An 18,529-nucleotide genomic window follows, 5' to 3' on the forward strand; every position below is an offset into this window, starting at 1 on the left:
CACAAGTTGTACTGTAAGCTCCTTGTATTCTGTAAGCTCCATACAGTCCCAGGGCTCCTGGAGCTTTGCACGTGGATGGAGCCGGGTTAGAATCCTGACTCTACAAACTCTGTTTCCTCACCTATAAAATGGGCCTAAGAATACTTAGCCCCCGTGGTTGTTGGAGGATGAAATGAGATCATGTATAAAGAGTATCTTGCATGAACTCGGTAAATGGAGGATTTTCATGATCACATCCCGACAGAGACACGATGCAAAGTCCTGCCTCATAGCCTGCTGCTACTGTCTGTTCACCTGTAAGGGACTCTGAGTCCCAGGCTCCTCCCTGTGGGGTCGGGGCAGTAGGGGCATCCACAGATCTGAGAGTGCGGCCCCAGCCTGGCTGCACTCAGGGCCCTCTTCCTCCCCAACCCCTCCCCACCCTAGAGGGAGAAAGGGGCAACTGCAAAAGGAGAGAACCATTTTTTTGCAAGTAAGAGACAGTGTGTGCCCGTGTTTATGTGACACTGGGAAAGGGGGCTTCTGGAAACTGCAGGAAAAGGAAAAACTTGTAACACTTATTTTTAAACATTCCACAACAATCTAAAGTCCTTTGTTATTTTAACATCATAAAAAATGTATCAAGTAGAACTTCATTCGCCTCACGACATTATCGTGTTTGATATTTTTAGACATGGACAGGCTTGGAAAAAAATGAAAAAAATTCAGGAAATATCCTCCCCTTCCCACATACATAAATAGGGGTTAAAACCAAAAAAGGCCTCAGGTTACCTCCGCCATTCGAGTTCCACCCTTCCCCCAGCACGGCTCCGATCCTTTGAGTCAGAGGCTCCCACCGTCCCCACGGTTTCCTCGGTTTCCTCGCCTTCCCTCAATCCCCTCACCATTTCTTCCCTGCAGACGCTCCCCGGGAATAGTGGGGTTGGGGTTGCAGAAGGAGTGCTGGGGGATGGGAGAGACAAAGTTGGGAGGGCAAAGGAAAGGAGTGGGGTGAACCGGTCGGTGTCCAGGGGCCAGAAAGGGAGAGAGCTAAAGCTGAGAAGAGCCGGAGTCTTTGTGCTCCCAACACAACAGCAAAAACCAAACTCAGGGCGAAGACGGTTTAGGAGAATCTCTCTTCCTAAAACAACAAAAGTAAAAACACATCCATGAGGCCCAGATCGTCGGGACTGGCAGTGGATTATGTATGTGGTTTTATGTGTGTTGAGGAGGGTGGGGACCCAAACACACCACAGAGCTGACCGCTGCCAGTCTCTCAAGCTGAGCCTCTGTGGATCCCAGGGCAGGGAGGCCTGAGTCCCACCGTGACCTCGAGGAGACCCTCCAAGTGATGAGCCACCCAAAAGCAACAGCTTTGTCACGCGCGTCTGTCTCTGGATCCCCAGCTGGGCTTAGGAGAGGCTCCGGAAATGAAGGCAGACCGTGACTCAACCTCGCTTTGGGGAGAAGTTTTCTGCCCTCAGTCGAGGTGGTCTGGCCAACTCAGGCCCAGAGGCCTTCTCTTCATCTGCAGGGCCACAAGCAGAGGGCAGGAAACTGTCAGCTCGGATCGCTATCGGGTCACAGGGAAGAGGTCGACACTTAAACTTGGCGCCAGGAGCAGAGCGTGCTGTGAGCAGGACCCCAGTTTAAGTTCAAGATTCCTATGGTGAAAAGAAAACTTCCTGCAGCCTCACTCTCCTCTAGGGAATCGAGAGAGTACCACCTCCAGCTCCCAATCTGAGCCTATTTAGGAATCTGGCCCTTCAGAGTCTGGGCTTTCAGCTTCAATCTCATGGGAAGAAAACCAACCCAGACTGGCTCCCCAGTAGCTCCCCCTGCTGGGTGTCAGGGGGGGCCCCTCTCCCAGGGGCTGCACCCCCACCCCCTCCCCATCCTCCCTCAGGCCCCACAACTCCTACTCACAGCTTCTGTGCTCAGCTCTACCCCCCGGCCTGGAAAACCCCCAATCTGGGTGCTTCAGAGTGGCCCTGGTTTCAAACATTCCTCCGGTGGTCCCACGACACGCCTGGATGTTGGATGTTGGGTCTGGAACACATGAGGCCGGCCATGCTGGGTAGAGATGGAGCTGCAGGAGGTGGGAGCTCCAACTCGAACTGGAGGCTTCTCCCGCCAGAACTGCCAACGGGTGGCCCCGCCCCCCACAAAGGCCTGATTCAGAGGGAGGTGACCTCAGTGCCGCTGAGGGGAGGGAGGAAGGGGAAGGGAGGAAGACCAGAGCTGGGGCAGTAAGCAGCAGCCAGGGACAGGGAGGGGGAGCAGCTGCTCAAGGGGGTCTGGGTAACCTGGGGACACAGCTGGTTCAGCCCAATCACTGAGCAAATCTGGGTGACATGATCTCTTTGGCCTAGTCACAGGGCCCAGAAGAGAGCTGACTGTCCGGGCCTTTCAATCAGACAGATCAAAGGAGTAAGGATTGCAGTGCCTACCCTCTCCCCAGCCGGGGCACAGACCCCTCCCTGCCCTCCAAGGCCAGGCCTGGGAGGAAGAGACTAGAGAGGTGGCAGCAAGCCTGACTTCCATGCTCCCTCACCCTGGCCCTCAGCCAAGGGCTTTGGGCCCCAGTGAGCCCCTCACTCACCAGCTGTTCCCCCCAGAGTCCTTTAGGGAGAGAAGCCAGGGACCAGGGGGTGGGGGAGAGGGGGCAGCTGTGGGAAGGCAGAGATGGAGAAGCTCACTTTAATAACAGAATCATCCGTAACAACAACCGTTTCCCCCCTGCTCCCCCCCATCCCCCAGCTGCTTTCTGGAATCCCCGTCACACCCAAGAGTCCACTTGTAAACAGCAACTTCTGCACCCACAGCAAACACTCCTTTCCAGACAGTATCAGCCCTGGGTCGGGGAGGGATAGAGGGACTGAGGCCCCAGGGCATTCCTGGCCTGAAAGCAGCCACCTTAATCCCTGCCCAAAGCATCTTTCAGCCCTAAGAATTCCAACTGGTCTCCTCCCCCCTCATGGGAAGAGGACAGACAAGAATTTCCTTCCCTCCTCCCGACAACTGGCCCCAAGACACAATAGCCCTACTGAGAGGCTTGTGTCCATGGGGAAGGGGCCCCCAGCATCTCCTTCCAGCTTCCTCTTCACAAGAGGACTTTGGATGCAAGAGCTTCCATCCCATGGTGTGGGTTCTTTCTTCCTTCCTTTCTTAAGTTCATTTATTTATTTTGAGAGAGAGAGAAAGCACGAGCAGAGGAGGGGCAGACAGAGGAGACAGCAAGAATCCCAAGCAGGCTCCGCACTGCCAGCGCAGATTCTGACACAGGGCTCGAACTCATGAACCTAAAGATCATGACCTGAGCTGAAGTCAGACGCTTAACCAACCGAGCCACCCAGGCGCCCGTGGGTTCTTTCTAACCTCAGTCTTCTGCCCTCCAGGCAGGCCGGAGGAAGGGCAGTTGAGCCCCAAAGTCTTAGACTTCAACACCCCTTACCTCTCTTCTAGTTCCTTCATGCTCCCTGCCCACAGCATAACCCAACAACAACAAAAAGCAGCTGCTGGGGGTAGGCAGAGGAAAGGGGCTCAGACACAGACACAAAGTGTTTATTTATAGGGCCACATGGCCAGGGGCTCTGTGGCCCAGAAGCCTAGTCCCCACTCCCGAAAGCCCAGCTGGCCCCGTCTTAGCCAAAAGGCAGAAGATTTAGAGTCTAGTCCCAGCACGGCAATTTACTTGCTGTGTGACTTTAGGCAAATCACTTTAGTCTCTCACAAGTTCCTTTAGGCCAAGTGGAAGCTGTTCTAGAACCATGTTCTCAAAATGTGGTCCAGGGGCCCTGACGTTCTTCCAAGGAATCCACGGAATCAAAACTATTTTCATAATACTACTAAGACACTATTCTACGTTACTCTCATGTAGATATTATACTAATGTACATTAATGTAGATACTACACTAACTCTCATTCTCTGAGTATATAGTGGCATTTTCCAGAGACTATGTGTTATGTGATATCATAACAGACTGAATACGGAAGCAGATATGAGAATCCAGCTGCCTTTTATTGTCAGACGTGACAGATATGCCAGAATGAAGAACAATGCCATTCTTTTCACTATTTTTTTGCTTTGGAAAATATACAGTTACTTAAAATATGTCAACATGTAATGGGTTTAGTATTATTATTTTAACTTAATTAGATGTTGAAAACTCTCAGTTCTAATTTACATGACAGTAAATGTCAATAGGTATACCCCATATAAACCAAAGCTCTTTGGGGGTCCTCACATTTTTAGAAGTTGGAGGGGTCCTCAGGTCAAAACAGCCTGAGAGTCACTTTTCTTTTTTTTTTTTTAATGTTTATTTTCGAGAGAGACAGAGCACGAGCAGGGGAGGGGGAGAGAGAGAGGGAGACACGGAATCCAAAGCAAGTTTCAGGCTCTGAGCTGTCAGCACAGAGCCCGACACGGGGCTCAAACTCACGAACCGTGAGATCATGACCTGAGCCGAAGTCGGACGCTTAACCAACTGACTGAGCCACCCAGGTGCCCCAAGAATCACTTTTCTAGAAGTGTTTTCCGACAGAACTTTCTGTGATGATGAAATGTTTACTCTGTACTGTCCAATATGGTAGCCACTGGCTATCTGTAGCTATTGGGCACCCGACATGTAGCTAGTTCAATTGAGTAACTGCATTTTACATTTGAATTACCGCATGCAGCTACTTTACTGGATGGTAGAGTTCTAGAAGATCGCCAGGATTCCCTGACTTGAGCCTTCTGGGCCAATGCTTTCTTTCCACACAGTCTAAGATGGGGTAGGACAGGACTTGACCCTCACTCCTGTCCCCAGGCTTTTGCTTACGTTATTTCTTATTCTCTCCTCACCAAAGGAAAGCCGTCCCAGCCAGATCACCGCCAATCCGTTATTTCTTATTCTCTCCTCACCAAAGGAAAACTGTCCCAGCCAGATCACCGCCAGTCTGGCCTGGCACTCCTACCCCAGTTCCCTGTTAGATCTGCAGTATATAGGGCTTCACGCCTACTCCACTCCCTCAGTCGCCTGCCCTATCACCTGCCCTGGTTTCCCCAGAGGGTCAAAATCAGCAGAGGGAAAACCCCTCAGACCTCTTCCCACCTCCTCATCTCCTCCCGTTGACAGCAGAGGGGATGTCATCTTCCCAGGGAAGGTCAGGCCTTCCTGCCCTGGGCCCATCCCCATTTAGGTCTTGAGTATTTACCTCCTGAAGAGACCTTTCCCCGCCCGCCTTTAAAACTTCTGAGGCTGTCTTTCATCTGAAAAACAATCTTTCCCCTGACATTTCTACAGACGCTGCCCTCTTCTGCCTTCCACAACCAAACTTCTCAAAACAAAAACAAAAACAAAAACAAAAACAAAAAAAACCCCTCCTCACGTCTTACTCCTTCCTCAGCCTGGTCCAATGTCAGCAGTAACTGCCGCACTGCTAAATCCATACAATATTTTCCCATCCCCGTTGCCTTCTCAGGCACAAGTGCCTCTAGTGGCCACTTCCTCGTAGACTTTTTTTTTTTAAGGTTAAAAAAAAATGTTTATTTTGAGAGAGACACCGAGAGAGAGAGTATGTGCAAGTGGGGGAGGGGCAGAGGGAGAGAGAGAATCCCAAGCAGGCTCCATGCTGTCAGCACAGAGACTAACCCAGGGCTTGATCTCATGAACTGTGAGATCATGACCTGAGCCGATATCAGGAGTTGGATGCTTAACTGACCAAGCCACCCAGGCGCCCTTGTTTTAAACAAAATTTTTTTTAATGTTTATTTCTGAGACAGAGCACGAGTGGGGGAGGGGCAGAGAGCGAGGGAGACACAGAATCCGAAGCAGGCTCCAGGCTCTGAGCTGTCAGCACGGAGCCCGATGCGGGGCTCGAACTCACAGACCGCGAGATCGTGACCTGAGACGAAGTTGGAAGCTCAACCGACTGAGCCACCCAGGCGCCCCACCAGGTGCCCCTTTTTAAGTTGTGAGACATAGTTCACATCCCCTATGACTCACCTATTTAAAGTGTGCAATTAATGGTTCGTAGTGTAATCACAGATATATGCAACTGTGACAACTTCAGAATGTTTTCATTACCCTTTAATTAGCATCCCCTCACCCTCAACCCTAGGCAACCAGTAATCTATTTTCTGTCTCTATAGATCACCCTATTCTGGACATTTCATATGAATGGAATCGTAGTAGAGGTCGTCTTTGTGAACGGCTTCTTTCACTTAGCATGTTTTCAAGGTTCATCCACGTCGAAGCACATATCGGTACTACACTCCTTTTTCATGGCCAAATAATATTCCATTGTATGGCTATGCTATCAGTTGTTCATCCATTCATCTGTTGATGGACGTTTGGGCTGTTTCCACTTTTTGGCTGTCCCGAATAATGCTGCTACGAGCATCTATGTGCAAGTTTTCATGTGGATTTATGTTTTCGTTTCCCTTGGGTATATACCTAGGAGTGGACCTGCTAGATCCTATGGTAACGTTAGGTTTACCTTTTGGAGGAACTACCAGGCTGTTTTCCAAACTGAATGCACCATTTTACAGTCCGGCCAACAGTGTACAAGCGTTTCTCCGTTGCTCCATGTCCTCACCACTTGTTATTGTCTGATTTCCTGGTTTTAGTCACCCTAGCAAATGTGATACGATATCTCATTCTGGTTTTGATTTTTAGTTCCCCAGTTAGTGATGTTGAGCATCTTTTCATGTGCTTATTGGCCATCTGTGTATCTTCCCTGGAAGAATGTCCATTCAGATCCTTGTTCATTCTTAATTAGATTATATGGGGTTTTTAAATTTATTATTATTATCATTTTAAATGTTTATTTATTTTGAGAGACAGAAAGAGAGCTGGGGAAGGGCAGAGAGAGAGAGAACCCCAAGCAGGCTCTGCACTGTCAGTGCAGAGCCTGATGCAGGGCTCGAATTTATGTACCCGTGAGATGGTGACCTGAGCCAAAATCAAGAGTTGGACACTTAACCGACTGAGCCACCCAGGTGCCCCAATTATGTTTTTTTTTTTTAATTGAGTTGTATTCAAAATATATATAAAAAATCCTCACAAGTCTCTTATATATTATTTGCAAGTATTTTCTCCCATTCTATAGCTTGTCTTTGATGGTGACCACTTTCTCCTGGATGACTTTTCCCTTTTTTACGATGCTCCTCCCTGCCCTTGTCCCAGCCATCTTGCACTTCTACTTCTGTGTGTATTTTAAAACTTAGCATGGTTTTGTAGGGTTGTGTACACACACACACACACTTAAAAAAAAATAGACATAGCACCATGTTCTTCTCACTGTTCTATACCTTCCTTTAGAAAAACAATTAAACAAACACCCAAACCACAGACTTTATTTGGCTTTTACCAGTTTTTCCACTGATGTCCACTCCACTGATGTTTTCTAATCCAACATCTAATCTAGGATCCCACACTGTATTTAATCACCAAATCTCCTTATTCTCCTATGATTCATGATAGTTCCTCAGTCTTTTGTCTTTCATGACCTTGACATTTTGGAAGGGAAGGGAATGGATCAGGTCAGTATTTTAGAGAACGTTCCCTTACTGGGGTTTGTTTTTGATGTTTTCTCCAGTTAGACTGAGGTTCTGAATTTTTAGAAGGAATACCATAGAGGGTGCCCTTCTCAGCGCATTATATCAGGGGTATAATGTTGTGACGCCTTATGACTGGTGAGGTTAACCTTGACCACCTGGTTAGACGGTATCTGCTAGTGGGTTTATCCACTGTAAAGTTACTATTTTTCCTTTTGTAGTTAGTAACCAGTTTGGGGGGCAATACTTATTGACCATGCAAACACCCTGTTTCTTCTTAAATTCTCACCCATTAATTTTAGGATTCATCAGTGGATCTTGCTTGCAGCAATTACTGTAGCATTCTAATGATAATTTTTGATTGCCTTCATTCCTTACACATTTATTAATGAGAAGTTTTCTATAAGGAAAAGCCGTCCCTTCACTGCCACTGATTTACCTAATTACATATTTATATTAGCACAAACTCATGGATATTTTATTCTTTGGATTATAATCCAATAGTATCATCATTGACTTCATTGCTTAAATTCCAGCCTTGATCATGGAGAACTCTTTCAGGCTGGCTCCTGTATCCTTTCAACATGCCCCCATATAAAGAAAATGTATTTACTTAAAAAAAAATTTTTTTTTAACATTTATTCATTTTTGAGAGAAAGAGAGAGAGAGCGTGAGTGAGGGAAGGGCAGAAAGAGAGGGAGACAGACAGAATCCGAAGCAGGCTCCAGGCTCTGAGCTGTCAGCATAGAGCCCGATGTGGAGCTCGAACACATGAACCGTGGGATCACGGCCTGAGCCGAAGTCGGACACTCAACTGACTGAGCCATCCAGGCGCCCCGAAAATGTATTTACTTTTTAACATCTGCTTACTTTCTGGCACCATAAAATGTTCCAGACTTATCTTATATTTTCCCTGCCACAATCACTTTTCCAAGAAGCTCCACCAGAGCAATCATCTTTCTAAAACTGTAAGTCTAATTGTGTCCCTCCTGCCTCAAATCTTCCCATGACCTCTGAGTGCCTCGGGGACAGACCAAAGCCCTCAGCACAGTCCTGGAAGCCCTGCCCTGGCCCCAGAGCAATTCTCCTGAAAAGCTGTCCTGAACTGATGCTGCCCACATTGATCTGTCTTCTTGAAGTGCCTCCTGCAGGACCAACTGTACTGTGTCCTGTTCTCTAGTCCTCCCCTATGAGGAAGAGGGGACTTCCCGGGCTATCAGAAGGGGAGCTCCCCGAGGAGGAGCCCTGCCTACATAATTATACCCCCACTTGCTGCCAGTGCACTGCTTCTGTCCACGAGGCCCTGAACCTGGTGATCTCCTTTCATTCCAGACAGAGTAAGACCAGAAAGAAGACATGGTGGGCTCATCAGGGTCTCTTCAAGACCCCCAACTGCGCGCCCCCCCCCCAAATGGCTCTGAGGGCCCATATGACAAACCATGCTGAGAGGTGAGGAAGGGATGGTTTCAGATTTGTCCCTATCCAAGCCCTCAACCCACTCCCAAGCCTCAGTGGTTCCCTCTGGCAAATGGGACTAATCTATTTATTTTGAGGATATTTCCAAACAGATCACTCAGTGGGAGTCACAACACTGGGTACTGGGGGGCCACTCAGAGACGGATCAGTTCTTCTCACCTCTTGGGGCTTGCAGTCTGTTGGGGGACATAAGACATGTAGGTGATAGCTGTATTGTGAAGGAAGTCCCACGAGAGAATTTTTTTTTTTTTGAGAACTTTAAAAATCAGGAGAGAAATAGTAAGCTGCAGTTGAAACAGTTTTTTCAGAACTCAAGGCATCAAGTGAAGTGGGACTTTATAGACCCGTAGGGTTTAGGGACACGGGAACAGCAAGGGGGTCATTCTAGGCAAAAGGCAGGCATAAACAGAAGAAGGCAGAAATCTGTGGGTGTGTACGGAAACAGAATGACTCAGTGCAGCTGGACTGAAGGGCATTTGAAGGTGAGTGTTTCCTGGTCCCCTGGCCCATGCCAGTTACTAACTCCTCTCCTATCTCCTGACCCAACAGCAGAGTCAGCATATTTTCAACACCCTGGGTGTAACCAGAGACACGTGCTGGGTCCCACAGGAAGAGCTGAGGCAGAGAGGCTCCTGGAGGCAGCAGTAGAGGCGACTGCTGAGTTGACTACTGGTACATCGCGATCCGCTCTCAGGTCCAAGAGGAAAAGGGCCTGGGAGGCTGCATAGCCTGATGGCTCTCAGGCTGCACCTGCAGGCCCTACCCTCCCAGCCCCCAGGGCTGACTCCCCCAGCTTCCTTTCTTGGCCTCTTTCTTCAAAGGGAACAGGCTTTGGCCAGCCAAATGCCTTCCACGTCCAGGCGGCTTCAGTGTTGACTTCGTGGTTGCCATTTGGCCAGAGCGCGGAGGTGACCTCCTAAGCTACCAGCTCTGGCAAGAAGAAAGCAGCCTTCCCTGGGAACAAAAGTAGCTCTGGCACACTCACAAACCCTCACTCTCTGCTCTTATTTGTGCCCACAAATGGGAGTGAGACTTCCTGGATTCCGGTTCTGGCTCAGCCACACCGAATGACCCTGGGTGAAGCCTAGAACCCTTCTGGGACTCAGTTTTCCTATCTGTAAAATGGGATGAATTCTCTGACTTCTCTCCTCCTGCAGGACATAGAAGGATGAGATCATGTCTGGAAAGGGATTGCAGCTGAGAAGACAGGTCCCCTCATGTGGGGTAAGGGGGCTGAGGGTGAGGAGCTTGGCAGGGCTTTTAGGAGAAGCCCTTGGCTTTGATTCTGCCTTCCTCCCACAGGGCCCACAGGCTTCTCAGGAAAGCAGGGGGTGGGGGGCGGGGAGTGGGGAGAGGAAGGGACAGCAAAGCCAAGAGCTTTAGCCTTCTTCCAGTCCCAGGGACAGGAAGTGAGGTGCCGTCTAGAGAGGAAGTGAGAAGCAAACACCCCCCAACTTCCCCTCAGCCTGCAGTGGAAAGGAAGGTTCCAGCTTCAGCAGCCTGAAGGCCCAGAGCGGGGGATAAAAGGCGGTGGGGTGGGGGTGGGGAGGAGGCCTTATCCATACCATCTGACAGAGAAAGGGGTTTCTTGTTTTGGACGTAATAAAAGTCAAGGGGCCCAGGACATCCCGCAGACTGGGAAAGAGGTCAAGCTGAAAAACCCAGCCTTCCAGGTCACGTGGCACCACATCGCAGTCCTGGGCCCAGACCCTTGCTCCCAGCTTCATACTGCGCCATACCATGTGCCCCGCCCCCCTCGGCAACACATGCACACTCCCACACACACCAAGGTGGACCAGGTCCTCTGATTACTGGTTCTTCCAATATATGCCCTTTCCTTAGCACAGCACTAGCACAGGGTAACTGCTGGACAGAGCTTGAGAATTCCCCAGAGGCTGGTTTTGGCCTAAACCTTGGCATCTGAATGAAGTTTAGTGTACGAAGCTGAACAAACCCTGCTTATGGCCTGGGGCCAACTGGGGGGCCCTGGGTGGGTGGTAAAGATTGGAAACCAGAGACCTGACAGAGATGGAAGGAAAAAAATCCATGCACACCCAGATATTGCCAACAGGTACCAGATGAAGACAATATATGCTATCTGCTATCATTTGGGTAAGGGAAGAAACCTAAGAATACGCATTACATTCGTTTTGTGTATTCTTTTTTTTTTTTAAGTTTAATTTTTACTTATTTTGAGAGAGAGAGAGAGAGAGAGAGAGAGAATGAGCAAGGGAGAGAATGAGCGGGGGAGGGAGAGAACAAGAGAGAGGGAGAGAGAGAGAATTCCAAAAAAGCTCTATGCTGAGCATGACATGGGGCTCAATCCCACAACCATGAGATCACGACCTGAGCTGAAAGTAAGAGTCAGTGGCTTAACCAAATGAGCCACCCAGGTGTCCCTGCGTAAAGACATTCTTGAGGGCTATGTAAAAAATAAGTGATTATCTGTAGAGGAAAAGAGGGTGGAGGTGGGAGCACAATTTCTCAACGTATACCTTTTTGTACCATTTTGATTTTTGGACTATGTTAAAAAAATGTCTAATGAAAAACTGCAATATGAAACTTAAAAAAAAAAAGAAGGTATAACCACTTTCCCAAGTGATTTCTTTTTTTTTTTTTTTTTAATTTTTTTAATGTTTATTTTTGAGAGAGAGAGAGAGTGTGAGCAGGGGAGGGGCAGAGAAAGAGGGGGATACAGAATCGGAAACAGGCTCCAGGCTCTGAGCTGTCAGCACAGAGCCCGACACGGGGCTGGAACTCATGAACCGTGAGATCACGATCTGAGCCGAAGTTGGATGCTTAACCAACTGAGCTACCTACATGCCCCTCCCAGGTGATTTCTAAAGCTCATCCCAGCTGGGGATATTAGAATGGGGAATATGGGGATATTCCCATATTAGAAGTAGGGACCAGGTCCCTGGGACAAGGGAGTGGTGAGGAGATCTGGCTAGATGAGGCCAAAGGACACCAGTCTTCACTCCCTTTCTTCCCGTAATGCTCTCACTGAGCTAGGAGACAGGCCCTTTCACACCCAGGCTGTGGTGCAGCATGGTAGCACCAAACTATTCAGAAGGTGGTCAGGGCCGCTTCCTCCTGGGTTCATTCTAGATCGCACAGGGCAGAGGCAAAGGTGGGAGGTTGGGCAAGGGGAGAGTTTGGGGCAGATGGGAGTACGTTGGGGTAAATGACACCCGGGAGTACCTACGGCTGCTGCGGACAGGTTCTGGGGGTGTCTCAACAGGCCTTAATATCTATCTAAAAGGACCATAAAAGGACCACCTGCAGCCCCCATATCAAGCCAGCTAGGGGTAAAATGAATCAGGCCACAGAACTGTGACTGCTGAGAATCCTAGGGCCACACCCCAGGAGTTCTGGGGCCCCTCACAGTCTCATCTAGGAACAACCTCATCATTCTACCCAGGGAGGGACAATTTCAAGCCCTTCATGACAGTGAGAACTGTAGACGAGTGCCCCAAGCAGCACCCACCACCACTCAAGCCTTGCAGGCATCAGCATGAGAAGCAGAATGGGGTCCTCTCTCTTTTTAAAATATCTATCTATAGGGACCCCTGGGTGGCTCAGGAGGCTAAGCATCCATCCGATTCTTGATTTTAGCTCAGGTCACGATCTCGCGGTTCAGGAGTTCAAGCCCCACATCAGGCTCCATGCTGATAGTGTGGAGCCTGCTTGAGATGCTCTCTCTGCTGCTCTTTCTTGCTCAAACATAAATAAACTTTAAAAAATTTTTTTAAATAAAAGAAAAAATAGGGGCGCCTGGGTGGCTTAGTCGGTTAAGCATCTGACTTCGGCTCAGGTCACGATCTCACGGTCCGTGAGTTCGAGCCCCGCGTCGGGCTCTGTGCTGACCGCTCAGAGCCTGGAGCCTGTCTCAGATTCTGTGTCTCCCTCTCTATCTGCCCCTCCCCTGTTCATGCTCTGTCTCTCTCTGTCTCAAAGATAAATAAACCTTAAAAAAATAAATAAAAAATAAATAAAAAATAAATAAAATAAAAAAGACCTACCTATGTGCATATAGATATTTTTAAAATTTTTTTTACATTTTATTTATTTTTGATAGAGAGAGACAGAGCACAAGTGGGGGAGGGGCAGAGAGAGACAGAGACCCAGAATCCGAAGTAGGCTCCAGGCTCCGAGCTGTCAGCACAGAGCCCGACGTGGGGCTCGAACTCACAAACCACGAGATCATGACCTGAGCCGAAGTCGGATGCTTAACCGACTGAGCCACCCAGGCGCCCGTAGATAGATATTTTTTAAAAGCTTGGTGAATACTGGAGAAATCCCAGAGCCCAAGGACAGCTATAAGGCCCAGGTAGTGTGCCTGGCTGTGCTCTTCTCAGCGGCTGCTGGATTTGTAGAAATCAGTAATAATAGCAATGATAATTCACCTTAATAACAGCCTGGCCTCCTCAGGCTTCTTTCATCTGTGTTAACTCCCAGAGCTGGGAAAATGGTAATTATTGAGCAAGTGCCACACCCCAGCTATGATGTGTTATTAATCCATCAGCACAGGCTGGGAAACTGAGGCCCAGGGAGGCTTTCCCCTCACACAGAACTAAGAATACAGGAGCTGAGGGCCACTGGGTAGTGAGGAACTGAAGGTGCTGGTTCCGTTCCTGCTGCGTTTTGGGCCAGGGCCTCTGATCTTGAATGTGTGTGGACACTCACTCTGCCAAAGTACTGCAAAGCAGATCAACAGCTGCTTTGAGCACCTCTGGATCTCCGCAACGCACACAGGCACTGCAGGGTAAGTGAGCGCTCAGCCCTCCCAACAGCCCCACACCGCGGGCGCCATCTGCAAAGTGGGAACAAGGGGCATCTTGCAGCTGGGAGGGTGGATCAGATCTGAAATATGTCTAGAAGTGGGGAGACTACTTTTCAGGGAGTCAAGCCCATCTCTGCAACCCCCTTCCAACTTTGGCACTGATTTCAAAATAACGAGACCCTTCTTATAGCAAGGTGGCATGGTCTGTCACTGTTGTAGAAACCTGCAGAGGAGGTCCAGCTGGCCTGTGCCCTCCAGAAGGGCAGGGGAAGGTAGGCAAAGAGTCACAGACGACTAAAGATCTTTTCCCATCATGGCCATGGAGGGAAGCAGCAGAGGCTCAAATGAGGATGGGAGGGTCAACACAGAGGCACTGCCTGTGCGGAGCCATCCACAGCCTATGTGCCTGGTACTGTGAGAGATGCTGGGAACAGACACAATCTCAGCTCTGGGGAAACCGCAAGGGCCAAGCCAGGAGCAACCAATGACCTTGTCCTCCAACCTTCCAGGGCAGGGCCTGGGGAAAAACATTAAGGGTGGTGCTCTAGGGGATTGGAAGTTATTTTTCTTCAGCATGTTAGAGCTGACCAGAGCCCCTGAGATAACACCCTGACCCCCCAAAAGTCCAGCTCTCCACAAGCTCAGGTTCAAGAAATGCCCTCTCTGCTTTAAGTTTGGCCAGGCCCCTCATGCATGAGAAATTAAGGCAGGCTGGAACCATGTAAAACACTAGACCAGAGTCAGGAGCCCTGCCTCTGACACTCATCATTGCATGAATCACTTCCCCCTCTGGACTTCACAGTTTCCCCATTTTTAACACGAGGGCGTTGGACTAGATGTCTCTAGGATTCCTTCCAGCCTATGACTATGTTGTTTTGATGTGGTGGCAGATCCCAGGTTGATTTACATAAATTTGCATGTTCAATCAGAAATCCCAAACTCCAAGTATAGAAAATCCAATCAGTCCATTAGTGCAGCCAGACTAGGGCTGGAGGAGCCTGCCAGGTTCGGGTGAGGATTGTCAAAGCAGACTGTGGTAGTGGTGGTGAATTGGGGGAGGAGCCGGGGGAAGCAGGGAGAGAAGTGGCATTTGTTCTAAGGGATGCAGTTCTGGTGAGCCAGAGCTGACGGGGCCAGGGTCCCTTCTTCAGCTATCAGGCAAGGGTCCTTTCTCCTCCTGCTTCTAACGGGGCCTCTGGCTGGCCAGCCTCGGAGCCACACCCCAAGAGGAAACAGCAGCCTCTGCCTAGCAACAGCCGCATCCTTCACTCTGACAGGGACTCCACCATTAACCACTTTCTGGGAAACTGACCTCCCTGGGAGCTTCCATTCTCCAATCCAGGGACTCCTCACAGTGAGGAAGGTTTCCTTGGGGTCTAACCTAAATACCTCCTGTTGTAGCTTCAATCCACGGGCAGCAGGACCCAGGGAAGAGGGCTCCCCAGGCCCAGGAGAGCTAGCAATGCAGGAGAATGCGTCCCATGTCTAACCAATCCCACAGCCTCTCTAACTACCACCTCCTCTAACATCCCCCTTGGCACCTGGGAGATCAAGGATGAAAACAAACAAGGAAAACGTGAAGGCTTTGGCTCTTGGGCTAGAGAGCAAGTCCCAACCTGGAGAACCTGACTCCTGAGAAACTGTACCCCCAGGAGGGAAGGAGGCTGGGAAAGGTGGGGCTGGGGCAGTTTCTCCCTGCTGCTTGGCTGCCATGGAAGGGCTTGGGAGGCTGGCTGGACTGGGTAAAGGCAGCAGGGAAGACTCCTTAAGCCCACTGCCTGGGGACTGGGTAGGGAAGAGGGGTGGGGGAGGGCACAGGTGAGGTGAGTAGGGTCAGGGAGTGAGATGGGCAACAGCAGCAGGGCTCTCGTCCTCTTCCCATAAGAGGGTGGATGAGTGTGCTGTGCTCCCTGGCTCAGATCCTAAAACAAGTCCCAACAGCTGAGATGCGAACTGTCTCCTGGGAATCTGCTTACCCTACTGGCCCTTGGCTGCCGCCCCTTCTCTCAACTCCTCCCCAAAGGCCCAACTCAAAGATTGGCCTGCCAGGATGTCTCAGCAGAGGCCTTGATGGGTGGGCCAAACCCCAGCCAGCAAGAGTTCATACCCCAATCCACCAAGGGTAAGCAAGACAATGGCAGAAGAAGCAATTCTTCTTAGGCAGAATAAGGGAGTCTGCTCCTCTCCACCCAAGGTTCCAGTCCTAAGCAACTATGACTTAGAACTGTATCACCCAACATCTACCCCTTCCAACTTCAAAGCCACCCTGCCAGAGGACCTTTCTACCTTTCAGATTCACTTATCAGTGGAACCACACAATGTCAAAAAGCGAAAGGGAATGTTAGAGCTCTCTAGTGCAATTGCTGAATTTTACAGATAGGAGAAAAAGAGCCCCAGAGAGGCAAGCTCTCTTGGCCAAAGTCACACAGCAAGCTGGGAAGAGAAGACACCAGTGCTTCTGACTCCCAGTCCACAGAGTTAGCAGCCTGGTCCTCATATACATTGGTTTCTGCCTACTGTGGAACAGCCTTCTCTGCAGCCCAGGCCATCTGCCTCTCTAGGTTCCCACTCTGTTCCAAAGACCTAAACTGGAGAAAGATGCTGGAGTGCCTGAGCCACCTCATGCCGAGACCACAGACTTAGAAAACAAAGTTGAATTATGTGGGAATAGCTCCCCAGACAGGAATACACGTTTCTCTGAAGTAGGAAACCCACTAACCCTAGGCTGTTCACAGAAAGTCAGGGAACCAATACGAGAAGTGAATTTTGTGTCTCCCTTCTTGAAAGACCAGGGATCTTGGAGTCGGCTGGCATAATGTCTTCCAAGAGAGGGTCTGCAACAAGACAACTAGGCTGGGTTCATTTTTTCCAAAAGTACTGTCCATAGAATGGTTAGACACTGACTCCCTCTCTCCTGTCCCCCAGGACCACCCCTGTCCCAGGCATCTTCCTCCAGCCACTACCTCTGGCAGACAGTTGTGCTTAGGCAAGAGGACCCGTGGAGAGGGCGAGGGTGGTTGGGAGGGAATAAGAGGGGTTGCCTTCACAGCCAGGAACCCATCAGTGTAAGACCCCCCTGGTTCCTCAGAAAGGCCAGCATTTGCGAAGTAGCAGCTGGCAGGCTGGATGGATAGAGCTGAGAACCTGGAAAGCCAGGCCTGCGGGAGGTGAGGGACCTTCGTGCCCTTGGGGCAGTGCCAGGACTGGAGACTTGGGGCCTTGGGCCCAGAATAAGGAGAAGGGGGCTGGGGTTCGGTGAGCCGCTTTTCTAGTCGGCCTAGGCCAGGGGAGTGTCGGGCACAGATAAATTCTCTGCATTCTTCTGGCACCGCAGCCAGGACCCAGAGAGCCTTTTCTGCAGGCGCTGCCCTGGCCCCACACCCTGCCCAGCCCTTCTCCCTCCCTCAGTCTCTCTTTAGTGTTCAGCCTCCCGGCCCCCGCCTCCTTCCTTCCCGCAGCCCCTCAAAGCCACGGAAGGATTGTTCCTAGAGACCCTGATCTCTCCGCCTCTCCCCATCTTCCCCACGCCCTACCGCCCCAGGCCACGGGGACTGCAAGGAGGGCGAAGAGGAGCCCGGGGCTCGTCTCCGCGCCTGCGCTTTGGGGAGAGCCTCCCTCCCCCCTGCGCAACAACCCCGCACCGCTAAGCGGCACCCGGACAGTGGGATGCGGGTGGGGTGGGGTGCGCAGCTGGGGCAAGGTCAGTGCTTTCAAAGAGGGAGGGAGACCGGCCCCCGGAACATCCCCCTGTCCCGAAAGTTTCCCTTCCGGGGCCATGGAGTGTGCGCGAGGATGGCGCGGGGGGCGGTAGGGGGTGGGGTAGGGGTGGACAGAGTCGCAGCCGGACCCCCCACCCCCACCCCGGGACAGTGCGGCGGGAGGGAGGGGCAGGCAGCTAGGTCCGGGCAGGAAGGCGCGCCGCCCCCTCCGACCCAAGGCTGCCACGAGAGCCTTACCCTTCAAACCACCCACCCCCAGCCCAGAGCTTACAGACCCTCCACTCGCCGCCTTTTAAATCCCAAGTAGGCCTGGAACTCACCGAAATGAGGTGCTGAACTGGGCCAGGGCAGGCCGGATCCGCCGGGTCCATGGCCGCGGCTCGGGGGCGGGGGGCAGAAGAAGGGGGGTGCTGGGGCCGCCTCTTGATGTCAAGGCTTTAAAGGGGCCAGTGAGCCCCGCCCCTCGCCGAGACCCCGCCTCCCTCCTTCCGCACAGCCAATCCACGTTCGCCCTGGATGCGCGCCCCTCCCAGCCCCCTCCAGATGTTCCCAGGACGAGAGCTAAGTCCGCCCGTCCGGAGAGCGCCGCTTCCGCTCCGGTGGGAAGGACCTCCCCTCCCCCTATAGAGAAACACTCTCCTCTGGCCCCGTGGGGTCCGGTTGGGTAAACCTTACCGGTGCAGGGGGTAGAAGAAGCCGCGCTGGGCTGGGCGGGGGTGGAATGGGGGGCATCTATAGCACAGAAAACTAAGTAGGTACGCGCGGAGCCACGGGCATGCGCATCCGCTTCTGTGGGGCTGGGCGTGCACGTGTATGTGTGGTTGTGAGCCTTGGTGTTTGTAATTTGCCTTCCTGCTTACGTGTGGGGTGTAAATCTATGGGAAGACGCTCGAGTGCCTCCTTGGCCTTAAATGCTCCCTCCTCACTTTTCCTCCTCCGGATCGGTATCGGGTCCTCGCAGTAATATGGAAAACTGGGCGTTGGGAACGGGCTCCACTCTTTAGAGTAGCGCTGATTTCCTCACTGGA

The 18,529-nt window shown here is 51.1% G+C and overlaps 1 protein-coding gene across 8 annotated transcripts in view; it reads right to left on the minus strand.

The window, feature by feature from the left end:
• The window catches only part of NCKAP5L (NCK associated protein 5 like), a 32,376-nt gene extending 14,444 nt beyond the window's left edge, over nucleotides 1–17,932 (minus strand). For 3 of the 8 annotated variants that reach the window (XM_043563828.1, XM_043563833.1, XM_043563827.1), the window contains exon 1: nucleotides 17,822–17,932. Coding sequence is in view for 2 of the 8 variants with exons in the window: in XM_043563824.1 (XP_043419759.1) it covers nucleotides 1,906–1,984 (79 nt within the window). In the remaining 6 variants the exon portion in view is untranslated. Of the gene's footprint in view, nucleotides 1–1,230; nucleotides 1,644–1,905; nucleotides 2,029–17,821 lie in introns of those variants that run through there. The other 5 variants (XM_043563830.1, XM_043563829.1, XM_043563824.1 and 2 more) reach the window with 4 other exon arrangements.
• Nucleotides 17,933–18,529: the final 597 nt, after the last annotated feature.

The sequence above is a fragment of the Prionailurus bengalensis genome, chromosome B4, assembly GCF_016509475.1.
Source record: "Prionailurus bengalensis isolate Pbe53 chromosome B4, Fcat_Pben_1.1_paternal_pri, whole genome shotgun sequence".
Classification (NCBI taxonomy): Eukaryota; Metazoa; Chordata; class Mammalia; order Carnivora; family Felidae; genus Prionailurus; species Prionailurus bengalensis.